Here is a 16273-nt window from a genome sequence, read left to right on the forward strand (position 1 = left end):
TACAGTTTGAAAACTGTACTTGAGTCTCGAATTCATGTGTTTTCCCATTTTCGTGTACAAATTGAGCGCCCAATGTATACGAATGGGAGGATTCTGTTCAAATTTTTCATTATGCTGTTAAATCAAACCGCCATCTGTAGCAACTAGCGATCACTGACATTCAAAGCGCCGAGTTACCATGCCCCGAAAACATAGACATTTCACCCCAAGGTAAACAAAAGTTCACACATTCACGAATATACATGTATATGTCATCGTAAAAGATAACGAAATAAATTATGGGCGAGTAAAACAATTTTTCAAACATTTTGTATTAAACAACGCAAACAATTTTTTTCTTTCGAGTACTTTAATCAAATTAACGCGTAATCAAATAGTTTCGGTAATCAACTATTTGATTGTTGTATGCTTTTCGTTTTCTATTTTTCTGATTGTTGTCTTAAACATCGTAAAATCTAAAGTTTAATAAAGTTTATTCATGTTCAGTATCATTCAAAGCTCAAAGTTTTTTTTCCTTATATTTTGTTAATAGTTGGTGCAAAAGTCTGGTAAAAAAATTAAACACGTGATGAATAATTTAATGATAGTTTATTACTGTTAAGGAAACGTAAATCGCACCAGGATGGATTTTTATTAAGATGCCCTTTCACTGATAGAAATATCGCACATTACCAGTTGACAATTTCAATTGGGCCGCACTGCCATCTTACATTTATCTAGTAATCGTATATATGTACAAAAAAAAAAAAAAAATACTTTCTTTACATTAAATACATAAAGCTTTATCTTACAAAGAATTTCAACCCCGTATCAATCGATAGGTGCAATAACAAAGCTACCACTGTACACATGAAAAAAAAAAAATTTACTTTTTAATTCGCACGCATTCTCAGAGTCTTTATTAATTTGATCGCTTGTACGTCTACGTACGCTCTTAATCAACGTTCTTTGATACATTCCTACAAAATAGAAGCTCATACAAAACATTGCTTACAAATCGTGGATGATTTTTTTGTAATTTTTTTAACAAAAGTAACTTGATTGAAAACACAAATTGTTGTATATGCGACGAAAACATCGATTCAGCCATTATTACAGTTTTCTTACCACTATATGCTAAACAAAAAACCAAAAACGAACTTGTGCAGCAAAAGTTCTCATAATTTGTCTAAACTAGATAAACAGCAAGTGAAACGAATTTCCTCTAAATTTACTACATAAACGCATACTTTTACTTTTTGTAACATGCACACGAAAAACATTTATTTATTTATAATGAAATCTCTATCGTTAAATTAAAAAAAATCGCTTACAGTTACTGGAATGCTATATAATACAAATAGGTTTGTCTAACCTACCATTTATTTATACATGGGCAAAATTACATCAAAGAAAACATGGAACAAAAAAAAAAAAAAAATCCCTCCCAACCAATCTCGGTAGCATTAGTATTTTCAAGAATCCAGTATCCTTGAAAGAAACCATACAACGTGACGCTCGAATCAAACAAAATAAAGCTTTACAAGTATTTACATTTGATATTATAAGGGAAAAAAAAAAAAAAAAAAAAAAAAAACTGTACACTACACTAGAGTATCAACGCTCGAAACGGTGTCCTCCCTCTCCTTCTCGTTCCGACCACCAATATCAAATAAAAAAAATACGTAATGTCCAAAGAGAGCAAATAATAACCCGTGCGCTCTCTCTCGATCGAGTGGCCAATCTGCCCCTTCGCGACACAATGTTCGCCGACAAGCGTTTCAAGAGAGATTCCAGCAGACCATAAAAAATAATAATCCAGTCACGTGTATATAAGACACAATTGATCAGTCGCTCGCTTCTCCCAACTATATAAAATACAACAATTCGTAACAACGATAACAACAACGATAACAACAACGATAACAACAACGATAACGGCATCAGGTTGGCGGGGGTAAAAAGGAGGAGGCGTTTTCAGACGGTGACGCCCTGCTGAGCGAGCAGCCGCTTCCTCTGCAGCAAACTCGGCGACTCGGCGCTGTCGATCTCCGGCCCTACGACCTGCCTGCCCAGCGACTCGAGACACGCCCTCGTCCCCTTGGAGCTCCTCAGCGAGGCGTTGGCCAGCTTCCTTATCGTCTCGGAGATCGGGCACTTTATGAACTCGGCCGTGCACTCGGCGCCACCCCTCGCGCCGCCGACCCCCTCCTCCCCGGCGTCCTCCTGCTTCCTGCCCTTCATCCCCGTCCTGTCCATCGAGCTCTTGGGCGAGGCCTCGACGTAGCCGCTCTCGTCGCTGTCGGCCTCCTCCTCGTCCAGCGCCCCCAACTTTCCGTGGAAACTCGCCCCCACCGGTGGTGACCTCGCGTCCCCCGTCACCACCACCCCCACCGCCGTGCTCGATGTTGCCTTGGTTGGGGTCTCCTCCTCGCACCCGTCCCCCTCGTCCCGGGACTTGCTGCAGGCCCACCGCGCGCTCACTAGCTTCCGCACGTCCTCCCGCCTCGCCATCAGCGCCGAGTACCCGTCGCTCTGGGGAAACGACGAAAGTTATGCCATCAACCCCGCACTCGCACCTGGTGAGGTGTATGAGATCTGCCTACCTGTAGCCGGGTGCCCTCGCCGTGGGGCCGGAAGTCGACGACCTCGTCCATGTCGTCGGCGTCCTCGAACACGAAGAAGCTGTCCCCGGGAGTCGTCGGCTCGGGCTCGTCCTCCTCTTCCTCGTCCTCCATGGACTCGTCGGGCTCGCCGGTTGCTTGGGCTCGGGACCTGCGCTGCGGCCTGGCGCTCCTGCGCCGGAAGCGCGGGCTGCCCGCGCAGGTCATGAAGTGCGGCGAGCCCTCCGAGTTGCGCCGAGGACCCTTGGTCGAGCTGCCCGGGGAGGTCGATGGTGCCGTTGGCTCGGTTGTCCCTGTGCCGTTGGCCTTCTCCTCGCCTGAAAACGTTGAGGGTTCGGTTTACTCGTTTTGGTTTTCCCCGATGGCTATAGAACGACTCTCGACCGGCCTGCCTTCCGGGGAGGCTCGTTATACATAAACAACTCGACCTATCGAACATTCAAAACCGATGGCCGTTCCATTTTCCAATATTCCCATTTCTTGTGAATTTACAAACGAAACGTTAAACGTATTCCACTTGGTTCCACATGACCTCTGTTTTTATCTCGATGTTTGGTTGTTACGCTGTACATTTTACTTATTATGGAAACGGAAAGGATGATCGTAGTGACAATCGTGAATTGAATTTATTATTAAGGAGCTAAGAGCAGCATATCTGAAGAGAGGGAAAAAGAAAAAGGGTTGAAAATAGTGTGACTGACCGTTGCGCGAATCGGCCTCGTGCGTCATGAGCACGGCGTGCGAGTCCTCGCCGCTGGAGGCGCGCTCCTCGCTGTTGGCGGTGCTGGCGGTCTCGCATCCGCTGGATATGCTGCCGTTCTCGTCCGAGGACTCGCGACTGTTGAGGGCGTCGAGGAGCCTGGCCAGCCTCCAACTATCGGGCTCCTGCCAGCCGCAGTGCTGGAGGGAGCGCAGCTCCTCGAGGAAGCGCTGCTGCTCCATCTCCTCGGCCACCGCGTCCTCCTCGATCGCTGAGAGCTTCGGGGCGCTTTTCGACCGCTCGAGCGGTGGACGGTAGTTCGAGCCACCCGTGCTCAGGAGGATCTTGCGCCGCGGCAGCGACGGGTTCTCGTACACCGAGTTCGCCAGCGACAACCTGCAAGTGATCCAAAATCGGTTTCGTCAGTGCACGCGGTGGCAAGGGCAACGAAAGTTCGAAGTAGAACTAGATACATTTATAAGACGATGGATTTTTATTCCAAGGAACATATTATAATCATTCGTTTTACCGTTACGCAACCGCGAGATTTCTCTGCGCAACTAATTACTAGTATCGATGCATCGGTTCATAGAAATCATCGTAGAAAGTTGCTGGGACGTTTTGTATGGGTAAAAGATGGGCCTTACAGTGCGGTGAAAATAAAATTCCCAAATGGCCCCTCCTCTTACCCCCAGCATCTTTGAATGTGTACCCACTGTGTATATTAATAGTATAAAGTGAAAACGGGCATTAAATGGCGAAATGAAACGTTATTAATTTCATACCGCGTATCATTACTACTACTATGATTGTTGAGAATCTTCGAATATACGGCCGATTATATCACGCATGGACGAGGCTTACGTAACGTATCTCCACCGGGTTTGCAAGTAAACGTGTATAGCTAAAAATACGCGACTGCAAAAAAAAAGACACACTAAAATTCTTTGCATCTAATTTTATTCTAAAACTCAAGTATGTGTGTATAAATTGACCAGCAAAAAAAAAAAAACGAGTTATTCTACGCGCCAAGGACGGTATACAGTGTTATTGGAGCCCCCCAATCTGTCTCGATTAACGTGTGGTTGTACATCATCATAATAGTCACACGAGTCTTTCACCAGGAAGCGCGCAAGGATAAATTCAATGATAAGTATACTGGACACACGCGCGCATAAACATATATATATATATAGGCCCACGCACAAGTTCAAGGATCAAATAAACGTTGTCAATCGACACGATAATCAACTCACTCCGCGTAATTTGTAAAAAAAAAAAAAAATTGAATAATTATACGTATGCATATATGAAACGGAGGTCAAGCCAACAAATAAGCAGATGGATGAATAACTGTATACACACAAATGCATTAATTTTATCTCGTTTCCGTATGCATGATTTATGAAAAAAAAAAAAAAAAAAAAAAAAGGTATATACGGATGATTTCGAGTGATTTTTTATTTCTACCGACACATCACCGATGAGCCATCACTTTTACGCGCAAATATCCTTCGCGCGTCCTTCCGCGATTAAACGAACGGAGGTGGAGGTGGGGGGGAAGAAACTAGTCCCCAACAAACAAAAACGTGAAAAAAAAAAAAAAAGAATTACCTGGCGTTCTGCTTGGAGACCTTGTCGCGGCGAAACTCGAGGAGGGCCTGGTGGAGCCTCGCGTCGAGGACAGAGGCCAACCTGCGGGCGGTCGATTCCTTGGAGCACAGAGCCGCGTGGCACCTGAGCTCGGGCCTGAGCCTCCGACCCTCGTGCCTGTACACCCAGACGAAGAGCCGCGGGTGGGAGGCCGGGGCCGTGCAGTACGTCACCCTGTGGGCCCAGTACTCGGTGAGCCCGTGGTCCTTGGTCGTGGCGGTCAATCCGCCGTTCGTCACAGTCAGCCTCATCGTCACGTCCGGCCGGTTGCTGCTCGTGTAGTTCCGCCAAAGCGTCGACACCGGCTTCTCGACGCAGCCCTCGCCTGCACAAACATACCATACACAATCAATACACGATCTTCACTCGCGTGTCGTTCAATTTTACCCATTCCTTTTTAACACGTTATTTTTATTGTTGCTTACAGTCGGCAACTACATATATCATGATCATATCCCAGAGAGTTCGATCCACCTATGAACCCACATGTATAAAATGTACGAATTCCTCCTTCGAGCGCGAGCTAATTAACTTTCCCACGCGCTGGATTCATTATCATCGGGGCTTATTGTCCTCGTAGCTTTGCTCCCTCCTTCCCTCATTTTTTCAAAAAAAAAAAAAAAAAAAAAAAAAAAAAAAAAAAAAAAAAAGGTCGCTAGAAAAAGATTTCTTTCAGTTGTACGACACACGTTAGCTTGGAGTCCATGTAGCGATATAACAATAGCTGGAATTTCGAGGCTTTGCCGTTTGAAAAGTAGACCTCGCCTGCTCTTGTCAATTATACATATTATATTGTATATCCTCCCAGCGAGTTATTACGCATAATTTCAGGTTTTTGAGAGAGAGAGAAAGAGGATATATAAATACACGTATAGCCTCCTCACGCGTGACCACCGAGAGAAGGTAGAAAGGACAAAGAGTACAGTTAGCGGTGTAAATGACCTCTTTCTCCGTATTGAAAAAGAGAGAAGAAAATAAAGAAGAAGAAAATGTAATACGTATACGCCCTATAATATATATATACAAATATTTATACGTACACCAATTGTATTAGGCGGAAGATTTCGGATTGTTGTCGCGATACAGGATAGCTTTTGTTCTTATTTTTAGCCCACGATTGTATCAGTTATCTGATGTATACTTATACACAAAACGCGTGATGGTGCCTCCTTTTCCTTTCCTTTTTCGAGATTCGCTACGCAACGAGTTGCCAAAAGTTACAGCCAAGTCTCTTTTTTTTTTTTTTCGAGACCTTACATACATATACACACGCGGAGGAGTGAAAGGTGGGTAAAAACGACACGTAAACGTGATTCGCGTTATTTTTTACCTTATACCCATGTATACGCTGTACACGCTGAACTGACTCGAAGATTCATCCAATATATATTATATACGAGCTTATCTATTGTGCGTCGAAGCGATGGATATTTATACTTATTCATACCTGCGTGTACAAATCGACCGACCCCACTGACGCGTATCGACATAAACATCTATGTAGATAAGGCAAATGGCTCATCGTGTTTATTTACTTCGAATCGGCGTTAATAATGTATACCTACTCGGATATATATATGCATTTTGTTGATGCCGAACTCGACCAGATGGAAGCGTGTGGCGTGTGTCTCCCTCGATTGGACAGAGCCGCAGGTGATGTGCGTTTTTACGTTACAATGCACCGATAATATTATATGCCGGGAATGCGCGTTATATTTATTGTACATTTTAGCCCCGACAACTTGTTGGGTGACTTTGGCAACCTTCTAGGAATCGCATACCATATGTGTGTACGCTTTATATCTTGAATAAAACATGAATGGCTAATGATTGAAAAAAAAAAAGAAAAAAACAAATTACTCGCAATAAATTTGTGGGGATACAGAAGCTCTTGATTAATCGAACGCACATGATTTTTGATTTCTTTCTTTTTTTTTTTTTTTTTTTAGCCAAATCGTGTGGTACGCGTAAATAAACATAATGTATTAAAATGTACGTGATTGCTACCCTCGCGTGGCTTAATTACATCGCTGGATTCCGTTGTGTGCCATTATACACGAGAGCATCATACATTGGTATACCTACTAGATCTTTGCGTGAAAGTATATATAAATACATACATACAGGTTTAGCTCCTATTTGTATACATATCTTCATGAGAATCGTGCGCGCTCGTTAATATAATTTACGGGTTGTAAGCGTCTATACGCACTGTTTTTTTTTTTTTTTTTTTTTTTTTTTCTACGGATCCAGCTGATTATTCATACGCCATCAACTCGACAGTTTCATCCTACACTCCTGTAATTTGGTAAGTAAAGAAAAAAAATCGTCGTTCGTTCGGCTGTACGTGTATTACATATAGCGTTAAAATCCATGTGGAACTACCATAATAGCGCGCACCTATTATGCACACGTGAGGAAAATAATATTTCCGCGGTTGGGGGGGGGGCTTGTCGCGAAGAGCATCGCGATCCATCCCACGCGCGCGCCGTGCTGTTCTTTCCCTGGCAGCCGGTGCATTATCGCGTTATGAAATCTCAATTACGCGCGAGCCGAGCGAACCGCGCGGCGACAATTAAAATTCATGCATCGTCTCTTTCTCACCCTCTTGATGGCTATCCTTCCTCCCCTCCCCCCCTGCTGAGGGAACAATTGCCTACTCGTAGACGCGAAAAGGAGGAGGAAGAGTAATACCATCGTGGAAGCGGTCCCTCCAAGTATGGAGAGGAGGAAAAAGTAACTCGCGTGTACGCATGCAAGTGTAGGTATACGAGTACATTGTGACTTTTGCCGTTACGAGAGAGCGTATATGATGTTTCTTTTGCGCCGTCTCGGCTCTTCGTGGAGGAACGAAAGGGGAGAAAGCAGCTTCGGGAGGAAACCTGCTCGGGCGGATCTTTGTTCCTCAATTGCGATCGATTTTTTCGCGTTTGGTGTTTTGTTGTCTTCCATAAACTCATACACCGTATAATAACTACGCGCACAATAAAATACATTCATGTCCAGTCGATCTTTTCTTTTTTTTTTCTCGAATTATCATTGTCTCCTCTACGAGCGCGTCACTTGGGTACAGCTACATATTGCACAACCACGCAGATGATGGATCATCGGCGAGTGAAAAAAAAAAAAAAAATATTATTTCCAATGCGTAATTATGGTAAGCGTATGGATACACGCATGTTTTTTTTGTTTTGTTTTTATCAATCGCCGTGTTTTTTTCTTTCTTACCCTCTTATACACGGTGACAGTATAGCACTTTTGACAATCGGTCATTTTCAGGGAGGGCAACCGAACATTTGCTGCAACTTTTCACACTACTATAGCTTTTTCGTCGACAAAATACCCACATACTCTCTCTACATAGCTAAAAAATGTTTCCAAATCACCATCACTGTATTTATAAAAATCTGAGCTGGAAGTTGGGGCGAGGGAAGCAAGAGATGAATGTATATTTATATCACACAACCGCACGGGCATCATCAGCAGAGGCGCCCAACAAATCCAAGAGCTGCAAATCTGTTGGTGCATCTGCATAATCTCGAGCATCGGTACACACCTCCTCTAGCCCCGTGTTCTCGTGCGGGCCGCGTACATACCCCAGGCTCAGCGAGAAATTTCAAGCGCACACGCGGAAGCAGGAAGAGATAAAGAGAACTCCCGCGTCCTTCTGTTCTATTTACAATGTACCTTTTTTTTTACTCCTCGAAGCCCCCGTACATGTGGGGCTGTATATACTTTTCGATCGCCGCGCAACAATCGGCCTGGCCACTATATCAGCACCGGACATCTTTTCGGCGCACGCCTGAAATTCCCCCGAGGCTTTCCTTCCCCCTCCCGCGCGTTGTATACCTTTATCACGGGAGCCTCGGACACTTTTCTAAAAAGTCCCTCAAAAGGCGGGATGAGGAGCAGGGGCATGAAAGAGCCCCTTTGTTTCGCCGCTCGGAGCACAATGGACCCACGATTATCACCAGCCAGAGAGAGAGAGCGCCTTCTCGTTATACTTCACTTCACCTTTCTTTTGGAAAATAATATACCCCCCCCCCTTTCACCCCCGCGTGGTATGCGCACCGACCAATTAATTAGCCGTGCTGATGCGGTTCCCAGCGTTCCCAAGCTGAAGAGGAAGGAAAAAATGTTTGTTTGTTTTTTTTCCGGCTGTATTGACCCCCAAGTACCTGCGTGCGCGTAACACAACGGGGGTAAAGATGTTCTCCGTATACCCATGCGTACACCCTATACTCGCGTCGAGGGATCGCCGGGAGTGTGCGGTGTACAATTTAACAATTGATGGGCTAAGCTTACGAGTATATTGATGGGCAGGGCCCGTGGGTGATCGGAACGAAAACAAAGAAAGGGGGAGTAAACGCCCTCTTAATTACATGCGCGCGCGTGTGTGCGTCAAGGCTCTCTCCTCTGTGTGCGTCGTGTACATCGCGTGCGAGCTGATAACCCAGTGACCGATTGGTGGATTTGATGGCGAGTTGCGTACGTGCGTATATTATATAGTGTGGTTTTGTCGAGCGCCGATTCGAAGGAAGGTGGAGAGAAAAGATACCCACCCATCGGTCAACGAGGGACAACAGAGAAAGAACGAGACCGAGAAAATGTATACGTATTTATGGACATGTAACTCGAAAGAAACGATTGCACGTTTTGCGGAATCTCCTGGTTTGCGATGCACGCATGTGGGTTTGGCGAAATGTTATCCACCGCCGTAATTACACATGTGCCTATGTACATGTGCATCAAAGACAGGCGGGTAAACGTACATGATGTACTTATATGCACGAGAGCGGCGCGCATCGCTGTTATTGTTGATGTTGCGCAAAATTGTGCAGCGATGCGAGTTCGTACAATACATATACGTATACCTATACGTGGGCGTACATTTTTGTATTGTTACAACGAAATCGCAGTCGCGTGAGAGAGAAGGAAAGGGCGAAGAGACACTTGATTACTCCTACACGCACACACAAGCCGCTGTACTCGTGTTTTAATATACTTACACCGATGCACAATATAAACTAATAATGTTGTAACAACATGCAAGTGATGTGCAATCGTTATTTCGAGGGGAAAACCGCGTGCGCGTGGGGACAAAGTTTCGTTTTTGTCGCTGTAGCTTTGATAAGCAGTTGGCGAAATGATTTTCGCCCAAGTCGATCATATCGAGTTGGCTTGTAAAAAAAGTAAAGATCGTAAATGAAATTTTACGAGCTTCAGTTAAAGATGCCTATAGGTATTTTATTGGCTTGTGCATGTGTATACGTCGAGTCAAGTGGTGCGAAACGTATACGGGACCTTTTTTGAAATTAATTAAGGTTAAGACCGAGTGTTACGTAAAAGAGATAAAAATGTCGCGGGTTTTTTCTTTCAATCGTGAGCTTTACGAGGCGTATATGAGAACTCGCAAAATAAACTGTAAGTCTAAGTAAAGTCCACTGAGGGTAAATCGCATTATTTTCTATTATTACATTACGATGTATAGTAACAAAGAAAAATATGAGTAACGCACGAGTCACTTTTTAGCAAAATAGTAATTTTAGCCAAGGAACAAATGGTTACGCTGGGTAATGCCATCAGGTGGAGTCAACGATTTCAAAAAGCAATGCCCGAGCCGCTACATAAACCTACAAAGAGCCCATAACAACCCGATGACAAAAGAAGAAGAAAAAACGCCGTATTGTTCTCCCAAGGAAATAATTCAAAAAGGATTGTAAAACCGTAGGCGGCACAACACTTTTAAATTTAGAATGTGGAAAAAACGCCATCCCCAATGCAGTATTGGCGTTGAGCCTCGACAACAACTCCCAGCTGGTAATAAATACACTTTCGCGCGTTGGAATATCGAGGGCAGATACACAGCGGTGGGATACAATCATATACAGATCGAAATAGGCTCGCGTGTCGATTTGCATCGGTATACCTACACTTAATATGTACACGGTGCAGCATCGGTTCACGGGTAACGTTATGATTACGCGCATGTATACATGGGTGAAAGAGAGCGGCGCGACAGGTGTTTTCCCAGCGATGCCGAGAGAAGGGGAAAAAAAAAAGAAAAAAAAAGCGATCTTATCGGCACCGAGTGCGCGATGCAACGAGCATTTATAGCTGCGGCGAAAAAACAATACGAGAAATGTCAGGTGCCCGCCACCCGTCATTCATCGGAGTTAAAGGCACTTTTTTCGAGAGCTGATATATGTATACTTTCCGCTCGCCCACACACACATGGTGCATATACGTACAATTGTGGAAAAACAAAAAAAAGCCACGCGTGTGCCTTATCGATCGACACGGAAACGAGATTAGCGAGCATTCTCGGAAGTTCGAGAGCCGGTGTAAGTTAAAAACGCACGTAAAATTAAATCCCACGCGGCGTAGGGAAAAGAAAAAGACCGTGATTTGTTGTACCGGAGGGAATCGGTATTAGCCCGGTTTTTATGGATTTCAGGGGAAATTTCAAGCCCCATAAACCATGCGTTGTTAACCAAATACTCTATACCGTACGTCTCTGTGGGACAAAAAGCGGCATTTCAGGAGAAATGAACACGAGCACGTCCATGTATAATCGACAGCTTTGGAAAAAAACGGCTGCTAACTGCTGAGCTCTTTTATTCATCGAGCACGTGCGAAAACATAAACTTGCCTACAGTATGTACCTATATAATATTATACGTGTACGTAAACGCGTTGGCCAACTTTATTTCTGAATCGGTTTCGTCCTCGTGAGGTTTCTTGGCCAAAAATCACCACTGGCAGACTCGTAACCACATGTTTATTGGTACTCGCGATAGCCGATTGGTCGGCACCGATTGACTAACGCTACACTTACTGGGACTGATCCTGCGTCAAACGAAGCTTGATGTCTTTCGCCGAATCGATATCCACAGCGATGCACCATATTATATGTGTATCGCAGGAAGAAACGACCGAGGAAATGTAACTTTGCCTTTCGTTTTCTCTCTCTCTCTCTCTCTGTATCATACAAGAAGTATCTTTCTCGTACTTATTTTCCCCTGGTGTTGTTTTTTTTTATCCTACAGAACGCGATCGTTTAGTAATAACTCGAGTTTAATTGGTTTGTAAAATATAATGGCACAGGACGCGCACGACTGTCTCGAGCATTTGGAAAGTAATTATCCGCTGGTTACCTTTTTTCCTCCCATCTCGTCTCTCGATTATCCGGCTGATGATTACTACACTTGAATAATACATGACACACGTACGGGCACCCTCATGCACTTTGATTGTTGTGCCACACTGTGTACCTTTGAACGATCGCTAATTTTATTGCAGGAGTCATTTATGCACGCACGTATGGTACTTCTTCTCTTCTTGCGAGAGTACAATCGGAGAAACCAAGAAAGATCAACGAGGGGTGGGGGGGGGGGGGCAGTGCAAATTGAAAATAAAAAATAGGGAGGTGAGTCGAAAAAAAAAAAAAAAAAAAAAACTGTTTACCAGAGCAGAAATAAGTGACTCTCTGGCGCGCGTGGAATTTGCGAAACGCATCGGGCCGTAAATCAACCTCGGCCTTATCGCTTGCTGATTTTTTTGTTTTGTTTTTTTTTTCGCCCGAGACACGAACCCATCAAAGATTCCCAGTCAGTGCCAGTTAATAATCCTCAAATTAGCCTTTTTAGCGACAACGAGGCAGGGGGAAGGAGGAAGTTGTATCCTTCGACTCGATCGAAAATAAACGATGAGAAAGAGGTAAAAAAATCGCATCGGGACGAAAATATCCTCGCACGTAATATAAATTTCGGCAAGTGTATAGACGCACACACGTTTGCAGTGAAAACTCGACACGCGTTGATTAATCCGACATGTCAGTTGTATAGGATGCAGTAAATATATTGAAAGGTATACATCGAGGATCAGCTGCGTGGGAGAAAAGTATCGGTGCATGAATTGCTTTACATATACACACACGTACGTATTAACATTGAAAAGCTCGAGAGAGAGAGAAAGACGCGGGAACACGCGGAGATCAATGCAATCTCGATGAGATTGAAACGTAGTTTACAAGTGCAGTGTATATATATATAATACACCTTACACGCGAGGGCACCCCAGCAGCCTCTCTCTCTTCTCGATCCGAGATAATATTGTTACCCTACACATGTACGTGTACCTATACGTTGGGCCAATATTTTTCCATATCCCGAGCACGGAGAAATATTTCGTCGTCGCTGTCTCAATGCTCTTGGCAGCGCTCCGGATGCATTTTTTCCCCCCCTTTTTCTGCGGTACTTCCAAGAGATGAAAAATACGCGGTCGAGCATTCGTTGGACAATTACGGAGCTAATTGCCACGGCGGGTAATTGAATCGTACAAGCCTCGATTGTTACACAACTCTGACTAAGCTGAAGAAATGCACGTAAACCGAGTGCCGATTTTTCGTGCATCACAAGGGAGATAGTCTCAATCAAACGTATATCTACGCAGGGAAAGTTGTCGAAGAACCCGTTCAGCGATCAAAGAGGGAGAAAAAGGGTATTTTCGTTAATTAAATTTCATCGCACGTGATTGACTATTTTAGAACATTCTAGCGAATCTGTTGATCGGAAGCACATTTTTGCGAACGTTTGTACCATCGATATTATTCGTAAGTGACACGAAGATAAATAAAAAATATAATGCGATCGATTGTTATCGGTACATAACCGAGTGTCTGGCTTTTTTTGTTTCATACCTCAGCCGCGTTGTTTTCCAATACGGGTACTTATACAACTTTGATTGGCTTACGCGCAGGTGATACACTTTATTGCGTCCTTTCTAAAAATAAACACGATATATCCCCGAACGAGCGATGTGCAATCGAAGAACCGGCACTCGCTACACGTAAACATAAAAAACATCGCTTCGATGCCACATCAGTAAAATTATTTGTTTCGTCTACTACAGTACTAGAAGGTTCCGTTTATTTTTGTACACAAGTAATAGGTACTTTCGAGAGCTAAAATTTCCACGTGGAGAGCCGTACTGTCGCTCTTTACTTCGAGTACACATCACGGTGATTCCCGGCAACAATAATTGACGACCGAGTCACTGCTTCTTCAATCAGTGCGTGACTCAATTCATCCGGGGTTCGAGAGGACACGCGGATAGTGACGTACATGGGAAGAGAGTAGCATCAATTGAAAGCTCACGTGCATGTGTTGTACGTCACGAGCGCGAGATCGGTATATTACTTATGATGCACTTTATCCCGAAGTACATGGGTATATTATATACTGGCGCGTCGCGCACGGGCATCCTCAACTTTAAACGCGCAGCGAAAGATTAAAATTCAATCTACAGCAGCAATACATATTAAGTATAAGAGGAGAAAAGAAGGAGGATAAGTGTAATACAACCCTTTCGCTCTGTTGTGCAACGCGCGTGTGCTCTATTTGATAAATAAGTCCCCTGCACATATATATCACGTGCATTGCAAGCGTGTCGGTGATCCGTGTCTGACCGGACACGGCACGTATCTACTGGCGCGCCGTATATACAATGTCCATAGCTACAGTATACACATGTTATTTACAGATATACGTTGCCTGTTTCTTTTTTTTTTTTTCCTTTCCACGTGCACAGGGATACACATTTTCTCACGTCGAGCGTTTACTACACGCATTCGCGTACAACCAACAAGGACACAGGTTTGTCAACCAAAGCTCGTTATTTTTTCATTATTAAACACGGACGCACGCCTCTTTTTCTCAAAGTACCCACCACACGCGGGGGTGACGTTTACAAAGCCACCTGTACGTGTTGACACTTCCTACAAATTCGAAACCATCAGCCGGTGCGATTTGGAAAACTCGGCTCGATTGATTTTGGAAAAAAAAAACTGTAAAGCACCAAGTTCTCGTGTACACGTATTACGCCCATGCGCCCCTTTCTCTGGGCGAAAAGTGAAAACGCCGTTAACATTTACAAAGCGGTGCTTGGAGAACCCGATGACAATAATGATCGGTAATATATATATATATGTATATGCAACGCACGAGGGGCTGTTATTAAAATCGAAAACGTTATAAAGCGACAATCCTCCGCAAAAGTATGAAAAACGTCCCGGCGAGACACTCGCGTTTCGCTGCCCACCCAACCACGTAACGCGCTGCGACGGCCACCAGGTATGCGGAGAAAGTGGCGACGTCGTCGTTTCCTCCTCCCCCTCTCTGCTCCTCGTGCGGTCGACAAACTTTCATACGATACGAAATGTATTTTTCCACAATATACGGCCAACATGTGTTTGACTGCTCGGCAATGTACAGGGAAGCTAACGAGATACCGATTTCCTCTGTCTATCGGCGAGCAGCGGGAGAAAAAAAAAAAAAAAGTCGGCTCGGTGAAATGGAGCTCCATCCTTTTTTGTTCTCCTCTTAAATGTGTATAAATATACCGTTCGGTATCTAACGAGGCAGCGACGGTTGCTAGTTAGCGCGAGATTCCTTTTTTTTTTCCTCCGTTTGTTTTCGATACGTATATAAGTGAAGCACATAATACAAGGACGAAAGCCGAACCGGCAAAAGATGATGTGCGACATCGCGTGCCGATCAGGGATGCAAATGCTCCTGCTGATTGTTTTTTTGCTCCCCTCCTTCTCCGCTGAAACGGTTGTCGGGCACTTCCGTTAGAAAAAACTAAAAAAAAAAACCGGCTCGCGCTTGTTATTACCTACAGTGCGCACGCGTTGGTTTTCTTTTTTTTTGCACCTCCGACTTTGGTCTCGGAAAAACGGCCTCAGCTTTATGCGCTCGGCGCAAACACCCGTCGTGCCGTTCGGATAAATAGTTTAAGCGCTTCCTGTTTAATTAATGCGTTACGAAACGCAGCCGATCTCCAAGAGTATCGTAAAATATACCACTCGTGTGTACACATGGCCGGCTTGTGGCGAAATTTTGCATTCTGTCCGTGAAAATGTATGAGCTTGAGCTATTCTCTCCCACCTCGAGTGTACATAGACACGGTATACGCGTTGAATGACAAATTAAAGATCACGAGCGTCCAATACGGAGGAGAAATATTCTCGGTATGGATTTCACGCGCCGATCAATCGAGGGCTGTAGGAGCGTGTCTGCTGATGGGCAGTAATGAATTCCGATGCACAACAGCGCGTATCGTCCGCTCTATATCTATATAGGGTATTTTTTATTATATCGATTGTTATAGATACAGTCACGCGCTACGCACATGAGTGCTTGAGGTCCCCTAATTATACCTACAGGGGCTTGAGAGTAAGGCAGGGATTTCCATTTTAGCGGAGTGCTAATTAACTGCATCCTTTTTTCCCTTACTTTGTGCCGTGAGGGGAGGG

At 44.4% G+C, this 16273-nt stretch overlaps 1 protein-coding gene across 1 annotated transcript in view; it reads right to left on the reverse strand.

Moving 5' to 3' along the window:
• Nucleotides 1-571: 571 nt before the first annotated feature.
• LOC106635734 (uncharacterized) overlaps nt 572-16273 on the reverse strand; it is a 43316-nt gene continuing 27614 nt past the window's right edge. Inside the window, exons 3-7 of the mRNA XM_089592708.1 lie at nt 4918-5281; nt 3301-3699; nt 3065-3082; nt 2586-2850; nt 572-2514 (exon numbers count right to left, since the gene is read on the reverse strand). Of these exons, the coding sequence (XP_089448834.1) occupies nt 1957-2514; nt 2586-2850; nt 3065-3082; nt 3301-3699; nt 4918-5281 (1604 nt within the window). The 3' untranslated portion in view covers nt 572-1956. The remainder of the gene's footprint in view (nt 2515-2585; nt 2851-3064; nt 3083-3300; nt 3700-4917; nt 5282-16273) is intronic.

The sequence above is a fragment of the Copidosoma floridanum genome, unplaced genomic scaffold (genome assembly GCF_036245765.1).
Source record: "Copidosoma floridanum isolate Cflo_tuat_1 unplaced genomic scaffold, Cflo_Japanese_pri ptg000001l, whole genome shotgun sequence".
In the NCBI taxonomy this organism is placed as follows: domain Eukaryota; kingdom Metazoa; phylum Arthropoda; class Insecta; order Hymenoptera; family Encyrtidae; genus Copidosoma; species Copidosoma floridanum.